Here is a 17,672-nt window from a genome sequence, read left to right on the forward strand (position 1 = left end):
AAGAAAGGATACCTCATAACTCCAGTCTGACAGCACCAGAACTGCCAGACTTTTGCTATAGACTAGCAATATGCAGATCTGAACCTTCAGCTACTTTTTCTCTAGGGACAAAGTACGGTTTAATAAATACAAACCTCAGATTTGCAAATAGTAAATCTTGACTTTAAGCCAAAGCCTCAGGCTCCAGGGAATAACAAATTCTCCCTAAAAAGTATTTTCATTGCTGGACCCAGCATTAAATTGTGCTCAATTACTTCCAGTAATGAGAAGCTATTCCTTCAGTTAAGCTCACCTCCTGGCTTCTTCAGTTGTTGATCTGACCTTTGGTTCTTTCACTTCAAACTGACGAGCTGATTGCATGCCGATTCCACAAATGAAGACAAACTGGTTGCGGTGTTTTCCTACATAACTTGCACTCCAATTCTAAGTAGTTTATTTTATACGAAGCACTCTCGGACATTTGAGACGTGATAAGGCACGATAAAACAGTGTCAGCCGTGGCTCAGTGGTAGCACTCTGAATCAGAAGGTCGTGGGTTCAAGTCCCACTCCAGGGACTTGAGCACAAAATCTAGGCTGACACTCTAGTGCAGTACTGAGGGAGTGCTGCACTGTCAGAGTGGCCGTCTTCCAGATGAGACGTTAAACCGAGGCCCCGTCTGCCCCCTCAGCTGGACTTTAAAGATCCCATGGCACTATTCAAAGAGCAGGGGAGTTCTCCCCGGTGTCCTGGCCAATATTTATCCCTCAACCAACATCACTAAAACAGATTATCTGATCATCTCATTGCTGTTTGTGGGAGCTTGCTGTGCGCAAATTGGCTGCGATGTTTCCTACATTACAACAGTGACTACACTTCAAAAATACTTCATTGGCTGTAAAGCGCTTTGGGGCGTCTTGAGGTTGTGAAAGGCACTATAAAAATGCAAGTCTTCCTTGCATTTATATCGTGACAGCTGCCAAGTGAACTCCAAGGCTTTATCATGCAAATATTTAGACACCTCAGCCATTATAGAGGCCAGGATAGTAAAGGTCAGCAAAGGTCACTGCAAGATCTTTAGACATGAAATGTATAAAAATGACCCAAAAAATGTTCTTACTGTCAATTTTTCAGATTTTCTTCAGAAACAAGACATTTGAAATGAGGTAATCCGCATTTTGTAAAACAATTAGTTGGCAGTCCAATACAGTCAGGAGTTCTTCGATTTACTATAAAATCCAATAAAATCACAAACATCTGCAATTAAAAATGTTGTGGCATTATCCTGACACTGCTGAATTCTCATCCAAATAAATTCACTAGAAAGGCACTGAATCTTTCCATCACTGGGAACATGAGTCCTTGTCAACGTGAAGGAAGCCCCTACAGCCTGTGTCAGCATCAAGATCAGGTGTAAATGCCCCATTGCAGGTCGCAGAAGGGAAGCTCGTTCCCACAAAAAAAACCCTCCCTGTGGCCTCTCTGAATGCCCATTTAGTGCCAAGTTATGGGCCGCTTTGTGCTGTAGATTCGTGCCATTTAAGATCAGTCTGAAAACTGACCAAACCTGTTTTACTTTGGGACCCTTACAACAGAGAGGGCACTCATCCCATCTAGATTCGAAACAAGATACTTTAGGTGAAAGAGCAGTGTTCTGAGCCACCACAGCAGCTATGTACTCCAACATAGTACACTTGGTTAGAAATAAGCCATATTTAAATAACCAGATAGCGCAAACTGGATTAAAGCAGGGTGAATTCAGGAATTCTGACACCCAACAGCTTCTGGGTGCCTGTTCAATATCAATTTCCCAGTGAAAGCTAGTAACTTTCTGCAGTCACTCTCATGCACACATTTTTAAACATTCTAATTAACATTATGAGGGGTTTCAATGGAATAAATAAGGAGAAACTGTTTCCACTGGCAGGAGGGTCAGTTATCGGAGGACACAAATTCAAGATAATTGGCAAAGGAACCAGAGAGAAGATGAGAAGAAATTTTTTTACGCGAGTTGTTACGATCTGGAATACAATGCCTGAAAGGGTGGTGGAAGCAGATTCAATAGTACCTTTCAAAAAGGAACAGGATAAATACTTGAAAAGGAAAAATTTTCAGGGCTATGGGGAAACAGCAGGGGAGCGGGACTTTTTGGATAGCTCTTACAAAGAGCCAGCATAGCCATGATGGTCCGAAAGGCCTCCTTTTGTGCTGTAGGATTCTATGAACTAAGGATTGCCTTTGCTTTTTGCAGTGAGTCCTACGCAGAAATTTAAGCTTTTAGAAAATAAAGCATAAAAGCATGCAAATTTAAAAAGACTAGTTTATTGATATCAGAATGATGCAAACATAATATCTGATATACAATCAAACCTGCTTAGAAATGGTATATATTAACATATAATATACATTATAACTTACTAATCAATCTGCTGTGATATTACAGTTGGGACCAACTGTAGTTTTCAGGTGAAGGGGAGTCGGAGGGTGGGAAATAACAGACGTAATTCAATCCCCATTTTAAATTCATACCTTCTGTCCTTATTTTTGTAACATTTTGATTTTATATTGTTTAGAGCTAAATAACAAAACGTAGGGCAATTTGGGAAGCAGAGATTTAGAGTTGCTTGGAGGATTTTCTCTGCAGTACAGGCTGAGCAGCTGGGAGGTCACAACTTAAGCACTATAGCACCATCACTGGCGGGAAATGGTACTAGTGTGACAAGTTTACATGGGTATTTCTCTTTATAAATGTGGACACAGGAATTTATAATGCAAAAAGGTCAACACAAAATGTGACAAAAACATGACAATAGGAAGTGAGGTCTTGTAGACCAGATGTGTGCACAGATGTTAGTATATTATATATAGCCAAGTATTTTACCACTTTCAGAAATATGAAAGGTCACAGGTCAACCAATAAATTAACAATAAAATCATTTGAAGGCACAGTCCACTTCCAATAATTCAAAGTCATTCTTTTGTCAAAAAAATTGAATTACGCAGGAATTCCAATTAATCAATTGCATTAAAATGGTACAGTAGCCCTTTTGTGTACAATTTGAATTTGACTGGAAAACACACTTGCTTAATTGGAATTAGCGGATAATTCCCATTGAGTGACTTTGAATTAACAGGAGTTCTGGGAGCGGAGCTGCGTGTTATACCATTCGTAAACGGCACGTAAACAGTCTGCCCTAGAGAGGAGCTGCGAGTTGGGATAGCTCATTGAGAGCGTTTTCATTTGAAGCCAAATAAAGATAGCAGCCAAAGCCTAGTGAAGATTCAGTATTGGATAAGTTGAGATGCCAAACCCCATTGCTCTGTGGATCAAGCCAAACTGACGGTCAACAGTTCAATTCAATCCCAATAAGATAATTTAGTCAATGATCTGCTCGCCCCTCCAGCATAAAGGCGCCAACTGCCGTAGATTTCCTTTGGTCCCTTTTACTCTTCAAATTCCAAGTGGAAAATGATTTATTCATTCAATATGCCTGTAGTTACTTCAATATGTATACAAAGCAGTAGCGCAATCGTTTACTTATCTCAAAGAATTTAATTGAAAGGCAAAAATTCACTCATGGACGAAGTACTGCAATTTAAACTCCTTTTGATAAAAATACAGTTGGAAATCTAGATTTTGGGTGAACTGCTAAATGCTAATGTTTTACACAAATGCAGATTTTTTTTTTTTTGGTGCATTGCTCCACTGAAGATTGTTCAGAGTCAGTGCTTAGGTTCACAGTGGAACTGCCAAACCCCTGCCGTGCTGCCCTGGGTGAGTCCACGTACAGTCTGTGGCCTGCTGCACAGTCAGGAAGCAACCACTTCACACAGCACAGCCTGATCAATCCTTCCACAGAGCTCATACTGGACGCCACATCCCCTCCCAAACACACACGCACACAGAACACCAACGTCAGTCCCTTTGAGTTCATTCTATTTAGGATCATAGTAATATTTCTGCACCGCCACAATTAAGTACACTCCTGGTTTATTCCAAGATATATGGAGATAATGAATGTTCCTGAACCAAAGGCAGGGGAGCCTTTTAAAACACAAGGCAGAGTTGAGTACTTCAATAAGATTGAGGACCCCCTACACCAGGAAATGGCTCGAACCGGTTGTCAGGGCGACAGGCAGCCAAGTCACCACTCAGCTGCCAACAATCAGGCTGCTCAGAATTCTGGATCTGGTCATCTTTAACCCCCGTTCTCAGCAGATGACTGGATCCTGACAATTCTCATATTGAATTGGGAAGCAATGTGCGTGATCAGTTGTTTCCTCTTGCTTCGTTTTAGGTCAGCTAACATTTAAAGTCACTGTCGCAGGCACTGAGAGAAAAAACAAGTTCACACTTCACACACTGACAGGTTTGGTAAACTGTGCAGCATTGAGGAAAAACTGTGGCAGATGGAGCCCAACGTGGGGAAGTTTGAGGTCATTTACTTCGGATCAAGAAAGACAAATCGGAATATTTTCCTATCAGCATAACCTCAAGTGCTGTATATCAACATGTACTTACTGTAAATACATTACACCTACACACTAGTCACAGACCATGCTGAGGAATAGTCCTTGCCACAATAACTAACCTTCCCACTCAAGCGTGATACTTATTCCCAGAGAATAAAGCCGGGAAAAGCCAGGAACACAGAGAAAGTCAGGCCACCTAACTGAAGGTAGATGCAGAGAGGTTAGAAAAACTAATACAAATATTCCCCCCACACCACCCCATCCCGTCCGCCCCGCAAAATGGTGCATTACTAACACCTTGACAAATGCTACTCCAGGAACTGAAGCTGCTAGCCTTTCACCGTTAAGAAAATATTCCGATTTGGCTTTCGCAGATCCAAAGTAGATGACCTCAAACTTCCCCACACTGGGCTCCATTTGCCACAGTTTTGCCCACTCACTTGGTCGATGCCCTTTTGTAACTTCCTACTCCCATCCACACGACTTACTGTGCCTCCTAACTTGGATATAAAATTCTTTATTCTTTTATTTAAGTCACTGACATGTATGGTGAAAAGCCATCACCCAAGTACAGATCCCTGGGAAACATCATGTGTCACATCCCGCCAATCAGAGAACATTCCCTTTATACTGCTGAGCAAAAATGGGGGAAGAATTATTTTCTTTTTCATGACAATTTTCCTTCATCTGAAAATTGAAGCTCAGATTTGAACAGCTGAGTGAATGCCTCCTATTAACATTCAGGAAATGCCATTCCTCGTTCCAAATTACTTTTCCACTTTGAACCTTGTTGCTGACCTTGTGATACAGGCTGCGCAATTCTGCGAGATTGGCTCCTGGCTGGTATAGAATGCAACTACAGTACAGATGTGACAATATGCGCTCAATCGCAGATATACAGTACCTATGGGTGCAGGATCACCCCCTCTCTCAATACGGTTACCATGCTTAACTTCTCCAAAATAGCAGTGATGAGCAGGGAATTTATAAAATGTATATAGATTTAGCACAAGAGACCAACATGTAGTCACAGAGGGTTGAAAGATCAGTCTGAGGACATTTTAAGGTTGAGAATGAGGGGAGTTACGTGCAGCAGGTGACAAGGTTCAGATGTACAGAGTTATAGGTCACTAGATTAGCCGTTGGAGTAGCCCACAGCTGCAAAGCTGAAATGGGGTTGGCTGCAGGGGGAGGATACTGTGGGTTTGTCTCACCTCTGGTCACATGCTGCATGTTTTGTGGGTCACCGACACATCTGCGCACTGAAGTTTTTTTTAAAAAAAACATCTTTCACAGTTACTCATGGATCTCACTATTGAGCACTTGTGCTTCCGATAACAGAGGTCACAAGCACAGCCTCTGGAACCCCAGCAACACACAGATTCCAAACATTCTGAAATCCTGATCTCAGCCATGCCACTTCTCCGCAGGAAGTGGAGGGGGAGAATCAGCTAATTATAGAACAGTACTTTGAGGTCTAGATGCGGATCACACCCTTGCCTCTGAGTCAGGTGGTCATGGGTTCAAGCGCCACTCCAGAGACTTGAGCAAATAATCTAGGCTAACACTCCAGTGCAGTACCGAGGGAGTGCTGCACTGCCAGAGGTGCTGTCTTTCAAATGAGACGTTAAACTGAGGCCCCGTCTGCCCGCTCAGGTGGATGTAAAATATCCCACGGCACTATTTTAAAGAGCAGGGGAGTTCTCCCCGTGCCCTGGCCAATATTTAGCCCTCAAGCAACATCATAAAACAGATTATCTAGTCCTTTATCTCAGTGCTGTTTGGGGGACTTGCTGTGCGCAAATTGGCTGCCGTGTTTGCTACGTTATAACAGTGTCTACACTTCAGAAGTGGGGAAAGAGGGCATCTGACTCTCCAAAGAACCAGCACGGTGCGGTGGACTGAAGCCGGAAAACTTGTACAGTTCACAAATATTACAAAAAATGCACTTTTGCAAAAGGCTCTTGACCCTCTTGTTTTTTAAAAAATTGTTACGTGTTAACACACCTTCATGCCACCTTTCTTTGTGCACTCTAGGGTCTGTCCTAACAGTCTGTTGCTTCCGTCTCCAGGACATCTTGCCCGTGAAATAGGTGACAGGGAACACAATGCCCCTATCCCAACTCACATACAAAGAAATTACAACATGGAAGGAGGCCATTCGACCCAACCAGTCCATGCTGGCATTTACTCTCCACACGAGCACAGTCATAAAATCATACGGCACAGAAGGAGGCCAGTTGGCCCACTGTGCCTGTGCTGGCTCTTTGAAAGAGATCTCCAGTGAGTATCACTCTCGCCCTCCCTCTCTTTCACCGTAGTCCCAATCACATTTACCTGCTCCCATATCCCTTCAACCCCCAAAAATATCAAAAAACAGCGGCCCAAGTGGGGTTAATTTTTCTCCTCCTCATACTTTAAAATAGGCCACGGCATTCATACATCAATATAGGGCAGGAACGTCCAAGCTATTTGTCCTTGTAGGCTGCACAGGCGCACACCACTGAGCCTTGGCTGTAGATATAAAGTTTAAACAGACGGTCCCATTAATTTGCATATACCTCAGGTACTAACACTAACTGCTCCTGGTATTCTGATTTAGGATTTATCTTTCAAAGAGGCAACAGTGACAAAGGAGTGATTCCCAAACCTCCAGACTCTCAAAAATCCAAACAGGATAAACCTGCCAATAAAAAAATATAAACGCAAATAGCAGAGCGTTGCCTGGTCCTGAAGAGTCGCGTGTGGCGCACGGGCCGCAATTTGGGCATTTCTGATTGAGAAGATTCAGAAACTGATGTAACTTATGGGGCTCCATAACTTGAGCTCAGCCAAAACTCTGCTGCCCATATCCTAACTCGCATCAAGTCCCGTTCACCCATCACCCCTGTGCTCGCTGACCTACATCGGCTCCCGATAACGGCAACATTTCGAATTTAAAATTCACATCCGCGCGTTCAAATCCCTCCATGGCCTCACCCCCTCCCGTCCTACAGCCCTTCGAGAACTCTGCGTTCCTCCAATTCTGGCCTCTTGTGCATCCCCGATTTCCTTCACCCCATCATTGGCAGCCATGCCTTCAGCTGTCTAGGCCCTAAGCTCTGGAATTCCCTCCCTAAACCTCTCCATCTCTCTTTCTCCTCCTTTAAGAGGCTCCTTAAAACCTACCCCTCTGCCCAAGCTTTTGGTCACCTGACCTAAAGTCTCCTTACGTAGTAGCTCGATGCCAATTTTGATTTGATAACGCACCTGTGAAGAAGCACCTTGGGACATTTTACTACGTTAAAGGCGCTATATAAATGCAAGTTGTTGTTTACCAAAACGGCAAATGTAAAATAGTAACACAGATTATGAGACCCCCAAGAAACTGGGAATCTTTACTAGAACAGAGAAGGCTAAGAGGAGATCTGGTAGGGCTTTTTATTAATGCAAATAGTGAAAAATTATTTCTGTCAGTAACTGGGGAGCATCAAGAGAACAGGAGGAGGGGGAGAGGGTAGGAGAATTAATTATTTTTGCACAGAGAACAGTTGTTAGGACACGGAACACCCGGCCAGAAACTGTGATGGGAGTAGAATCCACAGTAGCGTTTAGAAGAGAAGTGAATAAATATTTGAAAAAAGAAAAATCTGAAAGGGCAGGGGAATGAATAAATAGACAGCTCCTTCAGCCACCTCCTGCGTTGATATTCCATTATTTTAGGATAGCTTTTCATAAATCAGTAATACATAAATGAGTAGTATTTCCCAATAGTTCACATATTAAATTATGAAGGAATCAATCTTTGTGAGGTCTCATAACCATTGTATAATTATTATATGTATGGCTAAGTGGGAGAAACTGCAAATAATCTGGTTTCCAATGGCAACCCTTTCAGCTTTATTCTGGACATTTACATCATCAATGAAGTTATTGCCTTATAAATCACGCACAAACATCTCGGGCAATATTAATAATTTTACCAGCAACTGAAGCGGGAGTCACATTTTAAGACGCCTCACTCCTGTTACGAGCAGGGTTAGTTTATAGCTTTCATTTTCATCATTTTTTTTTGCAAGTTCCAGCCTCAAAATATCCAATGCCGTGGACATTACTACAGGCAGGAACAATGAATGGGAATGTCCCAAGATTCAACCAGGCAAGGGGCAAAGGGGGGCAAGGGGGGCAAAGGGGGGCAAGGGGGGCAAGGGGCAAAGGGGGGCAAGGGGCAAAGGGGGGCAAGGGGCAAAGGGGGGCAAGGGGCAAAGGGGGGCAAGGGGCAAAGGGGGGCAAGGGGCAAAGGGGGGCAAGGGGCAAAGGGGGGCAAGGGGCAAAGGGGGGCAAGGGGCAAAGGGGGGCAAGGGGCAAAGGGGGGCAAGGGGCAAAGGGGGGCAAGGGGCAAAGGGGGGCAAGGGGCAAAGGGGGGCAAGGGGCAAAGGGGGGCAAGGGGCAAAGGGGGGCAAGGGGCAAAGGGGGGCAAGGGGCAAAGGGCAAAGGGGGGCAAGGGGCCAAGTGGCGGGAAGAGGTTCCTCCTGGTGGGGGCGGAAGGTTGAAAGAGATGTCGGGTCTCTCACCCTCTCCCTCAAACTGGGACTGACCCCACAGGCTCAGGCTCCCCGCAACCCAGCCCGGTCCGAAGCTCCGAACCGCGAATTCGTTGAGAGTTCGGGAACCGCAGTCCTCTCCCAGGGGGCGGGCAATCTTCCCGGCCCCGCTCTGCCCTCCTCCTGTCAACTTTAACTCCATGAACCCAGACTCTCCCACCCCCCCCCACGGGCTCCAGTCGCAGTCCCCCGTTCGGGCGACCCCACTCTGATATTATCCCGCGAACCGGCCAAGCCCCGCTTCGTTTCTCGGTGGGGCCGGTGTTTTTCCCCCTTCCCCTACCCCCCTGGCCGGTTTGTTGGGGCTGCGGCGGCCGCCGGGTTACTTACACTTCCAGAATACGATCTCCTTTGCGGACGCCGGCTCTCTCGGCCGCTCCGCCCGGTAACACGGCGCTGACGTGCTGGAGCGGCGCGTACAGCTCCCCGTTGATGCTCCTCAGCTGCCCGCCTTCGCTCACCTGGCCCCGCACGTTGAAGCCGTAACCGGTTTCCGACTTGATGATCCTGACGAGCCGGGGGCCCCGGGTGAGATTAACGGAGGAGGAGGAGGGGGGGGGCGGCGGCCCTTCGGAATCGGAGCCGGAGCCCAACCGCCTCCCGCTGCTGTCGACCTCGTCCGCCATCTTCCAGCACGGACATCACACACTGCTACACACGCTCATACCATCACGTGAACCAGCAGCAAAAGCGCGGAACCAAACATCGAAGTGTCACCTCCTGCCGGACGCGTTGCTGTAACGCACAATGTTCACACCCCGCGTTTACCGTGCAGGGACGGCAGCCATCTTTAATTAAGGCATCCAGGGCAGATTTGATGAACTTTCCAAATTCACCAGCCAGAGAAAGACATTGAATACTGTTAAATCATCACTGGGATATACTAGTATTCCCATTGGTATTTTAACTAGTAAAAGTATACTTGGTCAGAAGTTTTGCAATCTATTTCATCAACCTGAAGTTTGATATGCTTTGTTTCTAAATATATATTTACTTTACATCTGGCTTGTGAGCTATCAAATCCATCTCAAATCTAACAGACTAATTTCCATCTTTCACGGCCGCAGAACACTCCAAAAGGACTTTACAGCCAATCAAGTACTTTTTTAAGTATAGTCACTGTTGTAATGCAGGAAACAAGGCAAGCCAACTTGTGCACAGCAAGGTCCCACAAACAGCAATGAGATAAATGACCAGATAATCTACCCAGGACACGAGCATTTGAAGAACTACTCTGCTGTTCTTCAAATAGTAGCTTGATATTTTTTATGTCCACCTGAAAGGGCAGAGGGGGTGAATTTAACATCTCATCCAAACAATGACATCTCCAGCAGTGGGGCACTCCCTCAATTCTGCACTGAAGTGTCAGCCTAGGTTATGTCCTCAAGACCTGGAGTAGAGCTGGAATCCATGACTTTCTGACTCAGAGAGGAGAGTGCGACCAAGGCAGAATAAGTAAATAACAGCAAAACAAGAACTGGCCCATTACTACATATAATGGTAAATCAATACCATGTGGGTGGCAACCATTGCACTTGGCAGTTAGAATAGGCAGTACTGTATATTCGCTCACACCTTGGTATCAAAGAGAAACATACCAGCCCAGAAAATGCTTTATGACCAGCTAGACATATTCTTTGTAAAAATTTTCATGTGCTGAGACACAAATTAATTTGCAGTCTACCCCACTGCCTGCAGTTTTCAGAGATAACATACAACCACTGCAATACTCTATTGCACAATAGAGAAACTTTACCCTATTGACACTTTTGAAGTGTTGTCACTGTTGTAATGTAGGAAACGTGGCAGCCAATGTGCGCACAGCAAGCTCCCACCAACAGCAATGAGAGAAATGACCAGATAATTTGTTTTTGCTCGTGTCGTTTGAGGGTTCAATGTTGGCCTGGACAATGGGAGAACTCCCCTGCTCTTCTTGGAAATAGTACCATGGGATCTTTTATGTCCACCTGAGCGAGCAGAAGGGCTTCGGTTTAATGTTTCATCCAAAAGACAACACCTCCGACAGTGCAGCTCTCCCTCGGTACTGCACTGAAATGCCAGCCAAAATTATATGCTGAAGTCGGACTTGAACCCACAACTTTCTAACTCAGAAGTGAGAACGTTACCACTGAGCCAAGCCTGAGGAAATCAATAACAACAAAACAAAAACTGGTCCATTAAAACATTGCATCGTAAATCAATACCATGTGGATGGCTATCATTGTACTTGGTCGTTGGAACAGGCGGTACTGTATATTAGCCATTGAAAGGAGAATTGGAATGTCATACAGGACCATCTTGACCACTTTCCAACTTCTTTTCAGCTCATTTCTCCTGTACTTTGAGGAGATTGTGTTTAGTGGAAATCAAGTTATTTTCCAAAGTCTTTTGGTTTTTAAAGCTCCATTCAGTGTCTTTAGAATGAGCCATCAATCACAAGCTCCTCAAGGTCTGTAACTCCTTGAGCTTTCAATCTGGGTTTGTAGTCTATTTGAACCTTTTCAGAACATAGGAACAGGAGTAGGCCATTCAGCCCCTCGAGTCTATTCTGCCATTCTCAACTCCATCTATTTTTTAAGTAAAGGTTATTGGCTTCATACCCCTTAATAACCTTTACTTAAAAAAAATCTAACGATCTCAGTTTTGACTATTTCAATTGACCCCCAGCCGCAACAGCTTTTTGCGGGAGACAGTTCCAGATTTCCACTGCCCTTTGTGTAAAGAAGTGCTTCCTGACATCGCCCCTGAATGGCCTAGCTCTAATTTTAAGGTTACACCTCCTTGTTCTTGGCTCTCCCACCAGTTTCTATCTAGTTTCTCGGTCCTTAAGAGTAAATTCTCGTCTGAATTTTTGCATTCATTAATTTGTACCCTGTGTTTCTATGTTTTTGAAGCCTGGCCTTTTGCTTATCATTCCCATGTTGAAATCTTGTCATTCCCTTGCCTCGACAGAACAGCTCACTGCACACCACCCAACCTGGCCATCTCCCCCAACTGTATGCTACTTCACTCCACTTAATGACTCAGCTGTTCCACCAACACGCAAACAGAACTGAAATAATTTCCAACAATTGATAGAACAGCTGAGTCTGTCAGCTGACTGAAGTGCTGGTTGAATGAAATGCCAGTGGGCTGGGGGGATCACTGAGTTCGGAGAGGCAGACATCGAATAATCAGCGGTGAGGCCAAATTGTTTTACTTGCCTCCAAATGGAGCTGAAACTCACAGCTGGAATACAAAGGGGAGGAAGCTGTGCTTCAGTTGTACAGAGCCTTTGTCAGGCCCCATCTAAAGTATTGTATTCAGCTTTGGGGACCACACTCCATGAAGGATATCATAGAATCATAGAAAGGCTACAGCACGGAAGGAGGCCATTCGGCCCATCGAGTCCGCACCAACTCTATGCAAGAGCAATCCAGCTAGTCCCACTTCCCCGCCCTTTCCACATAACCTTGCAGATTTTTTACTTTCAAGTATTTATCCAGTTCCCTTTTGAAGGCCATGATTGAATCTGCCTCCACCACCCCCTCGGGCAGTGCGTTCCAGATCCTAACCACTCGCTGTGTAAAAACGTTTTTCCTCATGTCACCTTTGGTTCTTTTGCCAATCACCTTAAATCTATGTCCTCTGGTCCTTGACCCTTCTGCCAATGGGAACAGTTTCTCTCCATCTACTCTATCTAACCCTTAATGGTTCTGAATACCTCTATATATACCTCTGGATATATTGGCCTTGGAAGGGGTGCAGTGCCGATTCACCAGAATTTTAAGTTATGAGGACAGGTTGCAAAAACCTGGCTTGTATTCCCTTGAGTATAGAAGATTGAGGGGTGATCTGATGGTAATGTTTAAAATGTTTCAAGGATTTGATAGGGTAGATAGAGAGAAACTATTTCCACTGGTGGGAGGACCAACAATAAGGGGATATCATCTTAAAATTAAAGCCAGGCCATTCAGGCAGCAAAATCAGGAAGCACTTTTTCACACAAAGGTTAGTAGAAATCTGGAACTCTCTCCCCCAAAAGGTTGTGGATCCTGGAGAACAATTGGAGCTTTCAAGACTGTTTTTTGTGAGGTAAGGGTATCAAGAGATATGGAGCAACGACGGGTTGGAGGTACAGCTCATCCATGATCTAATTGAATGGTGGAGCAGCCTCGTAGGGCTGAATGGCCTACTCCTGTTCCAAAGTTCCTATATTCCTGATGGTCCTGTTTGCACACCTCCCTATTACACACTTTCCCAACAAAAACAAAAAAGCAAAATACTGCAGATGCTGGAAATCTGAAATAAAAAAAGAAAACGCTGAGAACACTTAGCAGGTCAGGCAGCCTCTATGGCGAGAGGAAGGTAGGGCTAACGTTTCAGGTTGATGACTTTTCATCAGAACATAAGAACATAAGAAATAGGAGCAGGAGTAGGCCACATGGCCCCTGGAGCCTGCTCCGCCATTCAATCAGATCATGGCTGATCTTTGACCTCAACTCCACTTTCCCGCTCAATCTCCATACTCCTTGATTCCCTCAGTGTCCAAAAATCTATCCATCTCAGCCTTGAATATACTCAACGACTGAGCATCCACTGCCCCCTGGGGTAGAGAATTCTAAAGATTCACAACCCTCTGAATGAAAAAATTTCTCCTCATCTCAGTCCTAAATGGCCGACCCCTTATCCTGAGACTATGTCCCCTAGTTCTAGACTCTCCAGCCAGGGGGAACAGCCTCTCAGCATCTACTCTGTCAAGCTCCCTCAGCATCTTATATGTTTCAATGAGATCACCTCTCATTGTTCTAAATTCCAGAGAGTATAGGCCCATTCTACTCAATCTTTCCTCTCATAAAAATATATAAGATTCTGAGGGGGCTAGACAGGGTAAATGCTGAGAGGTTGTTTCCCCTGTTTGGAGAGTCTAGAATTAGGGGGTTTAGTCTCAGCATAATGGGTTGGCCATTTAAGACTGAGATGAGGAGGAATTTCTTCACCTAGAGGGTTGTGAATCTTTGGAATTCTCTACCCCAGAGGGCTGTGGACGCTCAGTCGTTGAGTATATTCAAGGCTGAGATCGATAGATTTTTGGACTCAAGGGGAATCAAGGGATATGGGGATCAGGCGGGAAAGTGGAGTTGAGGTCGAAGATCAGCCATGATCTGATTGAATGGTGGAGCAGGTTCGAGGGGCCGAATGGCCTACTCCTGCTTCTAATTCTTATGTTCTAACAACATAGTGGACTATTCCAGGCTCCTTTAACCAGTGCAGATAAAGAGCCACCATTTGGGTAAGGTACGAGAGAATGGCTGTTGCCCTTGGAATTGTACATTGGCCTGAGTCAATGCTTTAGGGAGAGAATGGGAAGGGAATTTGATGGGAATTTTATACAGATGCAATCGACTTTGTCACTCTTCAAAATAGAGTGGTCCATCCATGTACACAGATAGGTTTACAATCATACTGATCATAAATGTCATTCTCAGCATTTAACCAGTGTTGCCAGCTCTGACAGTAAATATTAGATCACTATATTTGGATAATATTTATCTATATGATGCATTGAGTTATATTAAGTAGCCTTATGTCAAATGTGTCGGGGAGAGTACATTTAAGAAGGAAATAATTTGCACCTTTTCATATAGCACCTTTCACGACCTCAGGACGTCCCAAACTGCTTCACAGCCAATGGAGTACTTTTGAATTGTAGCCACTGTCGTAATGTAGAGAAATATAAAATCGCAAAAAAAACCTCCCGTGATTTTCTCAGGGATAATGTGCAATTGCGCTAAATGATTTTTGCAAATGGTAAGTTCTCTATAGATTCGGTTGTGGTTGTGGTTTTGGTTGTGGATTCGAAAAGTTTAGTTGTTCCTTTTGTGGTTCCTCTGGCTATGTTTATAACTAATGCTTCTTTTCCTCTTTAGGTCATGATTTTTTCTGATTCCCTTTTCAACTTCTGTTGTGGTTCTCGTTCCTGGTGTTTCGGTTCTCATTTCTGTTTCAATTCCCTTGTTTGATTCTGCTGCATTTTATGTTATGGTTCATTTCTTGGTGTCTGCTGTACTTCACACTGTGGCTGGGTTTATGCCATGGCTCTTAATGTACTTCCCACAGTGGCTGGGTTTATCCCATGGGTCTTAATGTACTTCCTACTGTGGCTGGGTTTATGCCATGGTTCTTAATGTACTTCCCACAGTGGCTGGGACTTATACCATGGCTCTTAATGTACTTCCCACTGTGGCTGGGGCTTATGCCATGGCTCTTAATGTACTTCCCACTGTGGCTGGGGCTTATGCCATGGCTCTTAATGTACTTCCCACTGTGGCTGGGGTCTATGCCATGGGTCTTAATGTACTTCCCACTGTGGCTGGTGTCTATGCCATGGGTCTTAATGTACTTCCGTCTGTGGCTGGGGCTTATGCCATGGCTCTTAATGTACTTCCCACTGTGGCTGGGGCTTATGCCATGGGTCTTAATGTACTTCCGTCTGTGGCTGGGGCTTATGCCATGGCTCTTAATGTACTTCCCACTGTGGCTGGGGCTTATGCCATGGCTCTTAATGTACTTCCCACTGTGGCTGGGGCTTATGCCATGGCTCTTAATGTACTTCCCACTGTGGCTGGAGTCTATGCCATGGGTCTTAATGTACTTCCCTCTATGGCTGGGGCTTATGCCATGGCTCTTAATGTACTTCCCACTGTGGCTGGGGCTTATGCCATGGCTCTTAATGTACTCCCACTGTGGCTGGGGTCTATGCCATGGGTCTTAATGTACTTCCCACTGTGGCTGGGGTCTATGCCATGGGTCTTAATGTACTTCCCACTGTGGCTGGGGTCTATGCCATGGGTCTTAATGTACTTCCCACTGTGGCTGGGGCTTATGCCATGTTCTGAATCTGTTTCTCACTGTGGCAGGAATTCATACCTTGGTTCTTAATGTGTTTCTTGTTTTTGTTGTTGTTCAAGCCTTTGTTGCTCTTTCTATTTTGATTGTGGTTTCTGTTGTGATGCCTTGTTAGATTGTTACTCAGTTGCTCATGGTTGCTGTGCTTGTGATTCCTGTGGGTTCTGTTATAGTTATTCTACTGTCTTCACTGTAGAGGACACAAAAGACATACCAGAAATAGTGGGGAACCAAGGGTCCAGTGAGAGTGAGGAACTTAAAGTAATTAATATTAGTAAATAAAAAGTACTGGAGAAATTAATAGAACTAAAAGCTGACAAATCCCCTGGACCTGATGGCCTACATCCTGGGGTTCTAAAAGAGGTGGCTGCAGAGATAGTGGTTGCATTGGTTGTGATCTTCCAAAATTCCCTAGATTCTAGAACGGTCCCAGTGGATTGGAAGGTAGCAAATGTAACACCGCTATTCAAAAAAGGAGGGAGAGAGAAAATAGGGAACTACAGGCCAGTTAGCCTTACATCAGTTGTCGGGAAAATGCTGGAATTCATTATTAAGGTAATAACAGGGCACTTAGAAAATCATAATATGATTAGGCAGAGTCAACATGGTTTTATGAAAGGGCAATCGTGTTTGACAAATTTATTAGAGTTTTTTGAGGATCTGACTAGCAGGGTAGATAAAGGGGAGCCAGTGGATGTAGTATATTTAGATTTTCAAAAGGTATTCAAAAGGTATTCCAGAAAGCATAGTTCCATTCACAACCCCTCAGATAATGAAGCAGTCCGAGCCCGCATGTAGCAAGACCTGGACAACATCCAGGCTTGGGCTGATAAGTGGCAAGTAACATTCACACCAGACAAGTGCCAGGCAATGACCATCTCCAACAAAAGAGAGTCTAACCATCTTCCCTTGACATTCAACGGCAATATCATCGCCGAATCCCCCACCATCAACATCCTGGGGGTCACCATTGACCAGAAACTTAACTGGACCAGCCACATAAATACTGTGGCTACAAGAGCAGGTCAGAGGCTGGGTATTCTGCGGCGAGTGACTCACCTCCTGACTCCCCAAAGCCTTTCCACCATCTACAAGGCACAAGTCAGGAGTGTGATGGAATACTCTCCACTTGCCTGGATGAGTGCAGCTCCAACAACACTCAAGAAGCTCGACACCATCCAGCACAAAGCAGCCCGCTTGATTGGCACCCCATCCACCACCCTAAACATTCACTCCCTTCATCACCGGCGCACTATGGCTGCAGTGTGTACCATCCACAGGATGCACTGCAGCAACTTGCCAAGGCTTCTTCGACAGCACCTCCCAAACCTGCGACCTCTACCACCTAGAAGGACAAGGGCAGGAGGCACATGGGAACAACACCACCTGCACGTTCCCCTCCAAGTCACACACCACCCCGACTTGGAAATGTATCACCGTTCCTTCATTGTCGCTGGGTCAAAATCCTGGAACTCCCTTCCTAACAGCACTGTGGGAGAACCTTCACCACACGGACTGCAGCGGTTCAAGAAGGCGGCTCACCACCACCTTCTCAAGGGCAATTAGGGATGGGTAATAAATGCTGGCCTAGCCAGTGACGCCCACATCCCATGAACAAAAAAAAAGTGCCACACAAAAGGTTGTTACACAAGATTAGGGCTCTTGGGGCTGGGGGTAATTTTTAGCATGGATTGAGGATTGGTTAACGGACAGAAAACAGAGAATAGGAATAAACGGGTCATTTTCAGG

The 17,672-nt window shown here is 45.0% G+C and overlaps 1 protein-coding gene across 2 annotated transcripts in view; it reads right to left on the reverse strand.

Moving 5' to 3' along the window:
• The window catches only part of LOC137304699 (sorting nexin-27-like), an 89,854-nt gene extending 80,182 nt beyond the window's left edge, over positions 1-9,672 (reverse strand). For both annotated transcript variants that reach the window (XM_067973363.1, XM_067973364.1), the window contains exon 1: positions 9,366-9,672. In XM_067973363.1, the coding sequence (XP_067829464.1) occupies positions 9,366-9,661 (296 nt within the window). In that variant the 5' untranslated portion in view covers positions 9,662-9,672. The remainder of the gene's footprint in view (positions 1-9,365) is intronic.
• Positions 9,673-17,672: the final 8,000 nt, after the last annotated feature.

This window comes from Heptranchias perlo, chromosome 38 (genome assembly GCF_035084215.1).
Source record: "Heptranchias perlo isolate sHepPer1 chromosome 38, sHepPer1.hap1, whole genome shotgun sequence".
NCBI lineage: Eukaryota > Metazoa > Chordata > Chondrichthyes > Hexanchiformes > Hexanchidae > Heptranchias > Heptranchias perlo.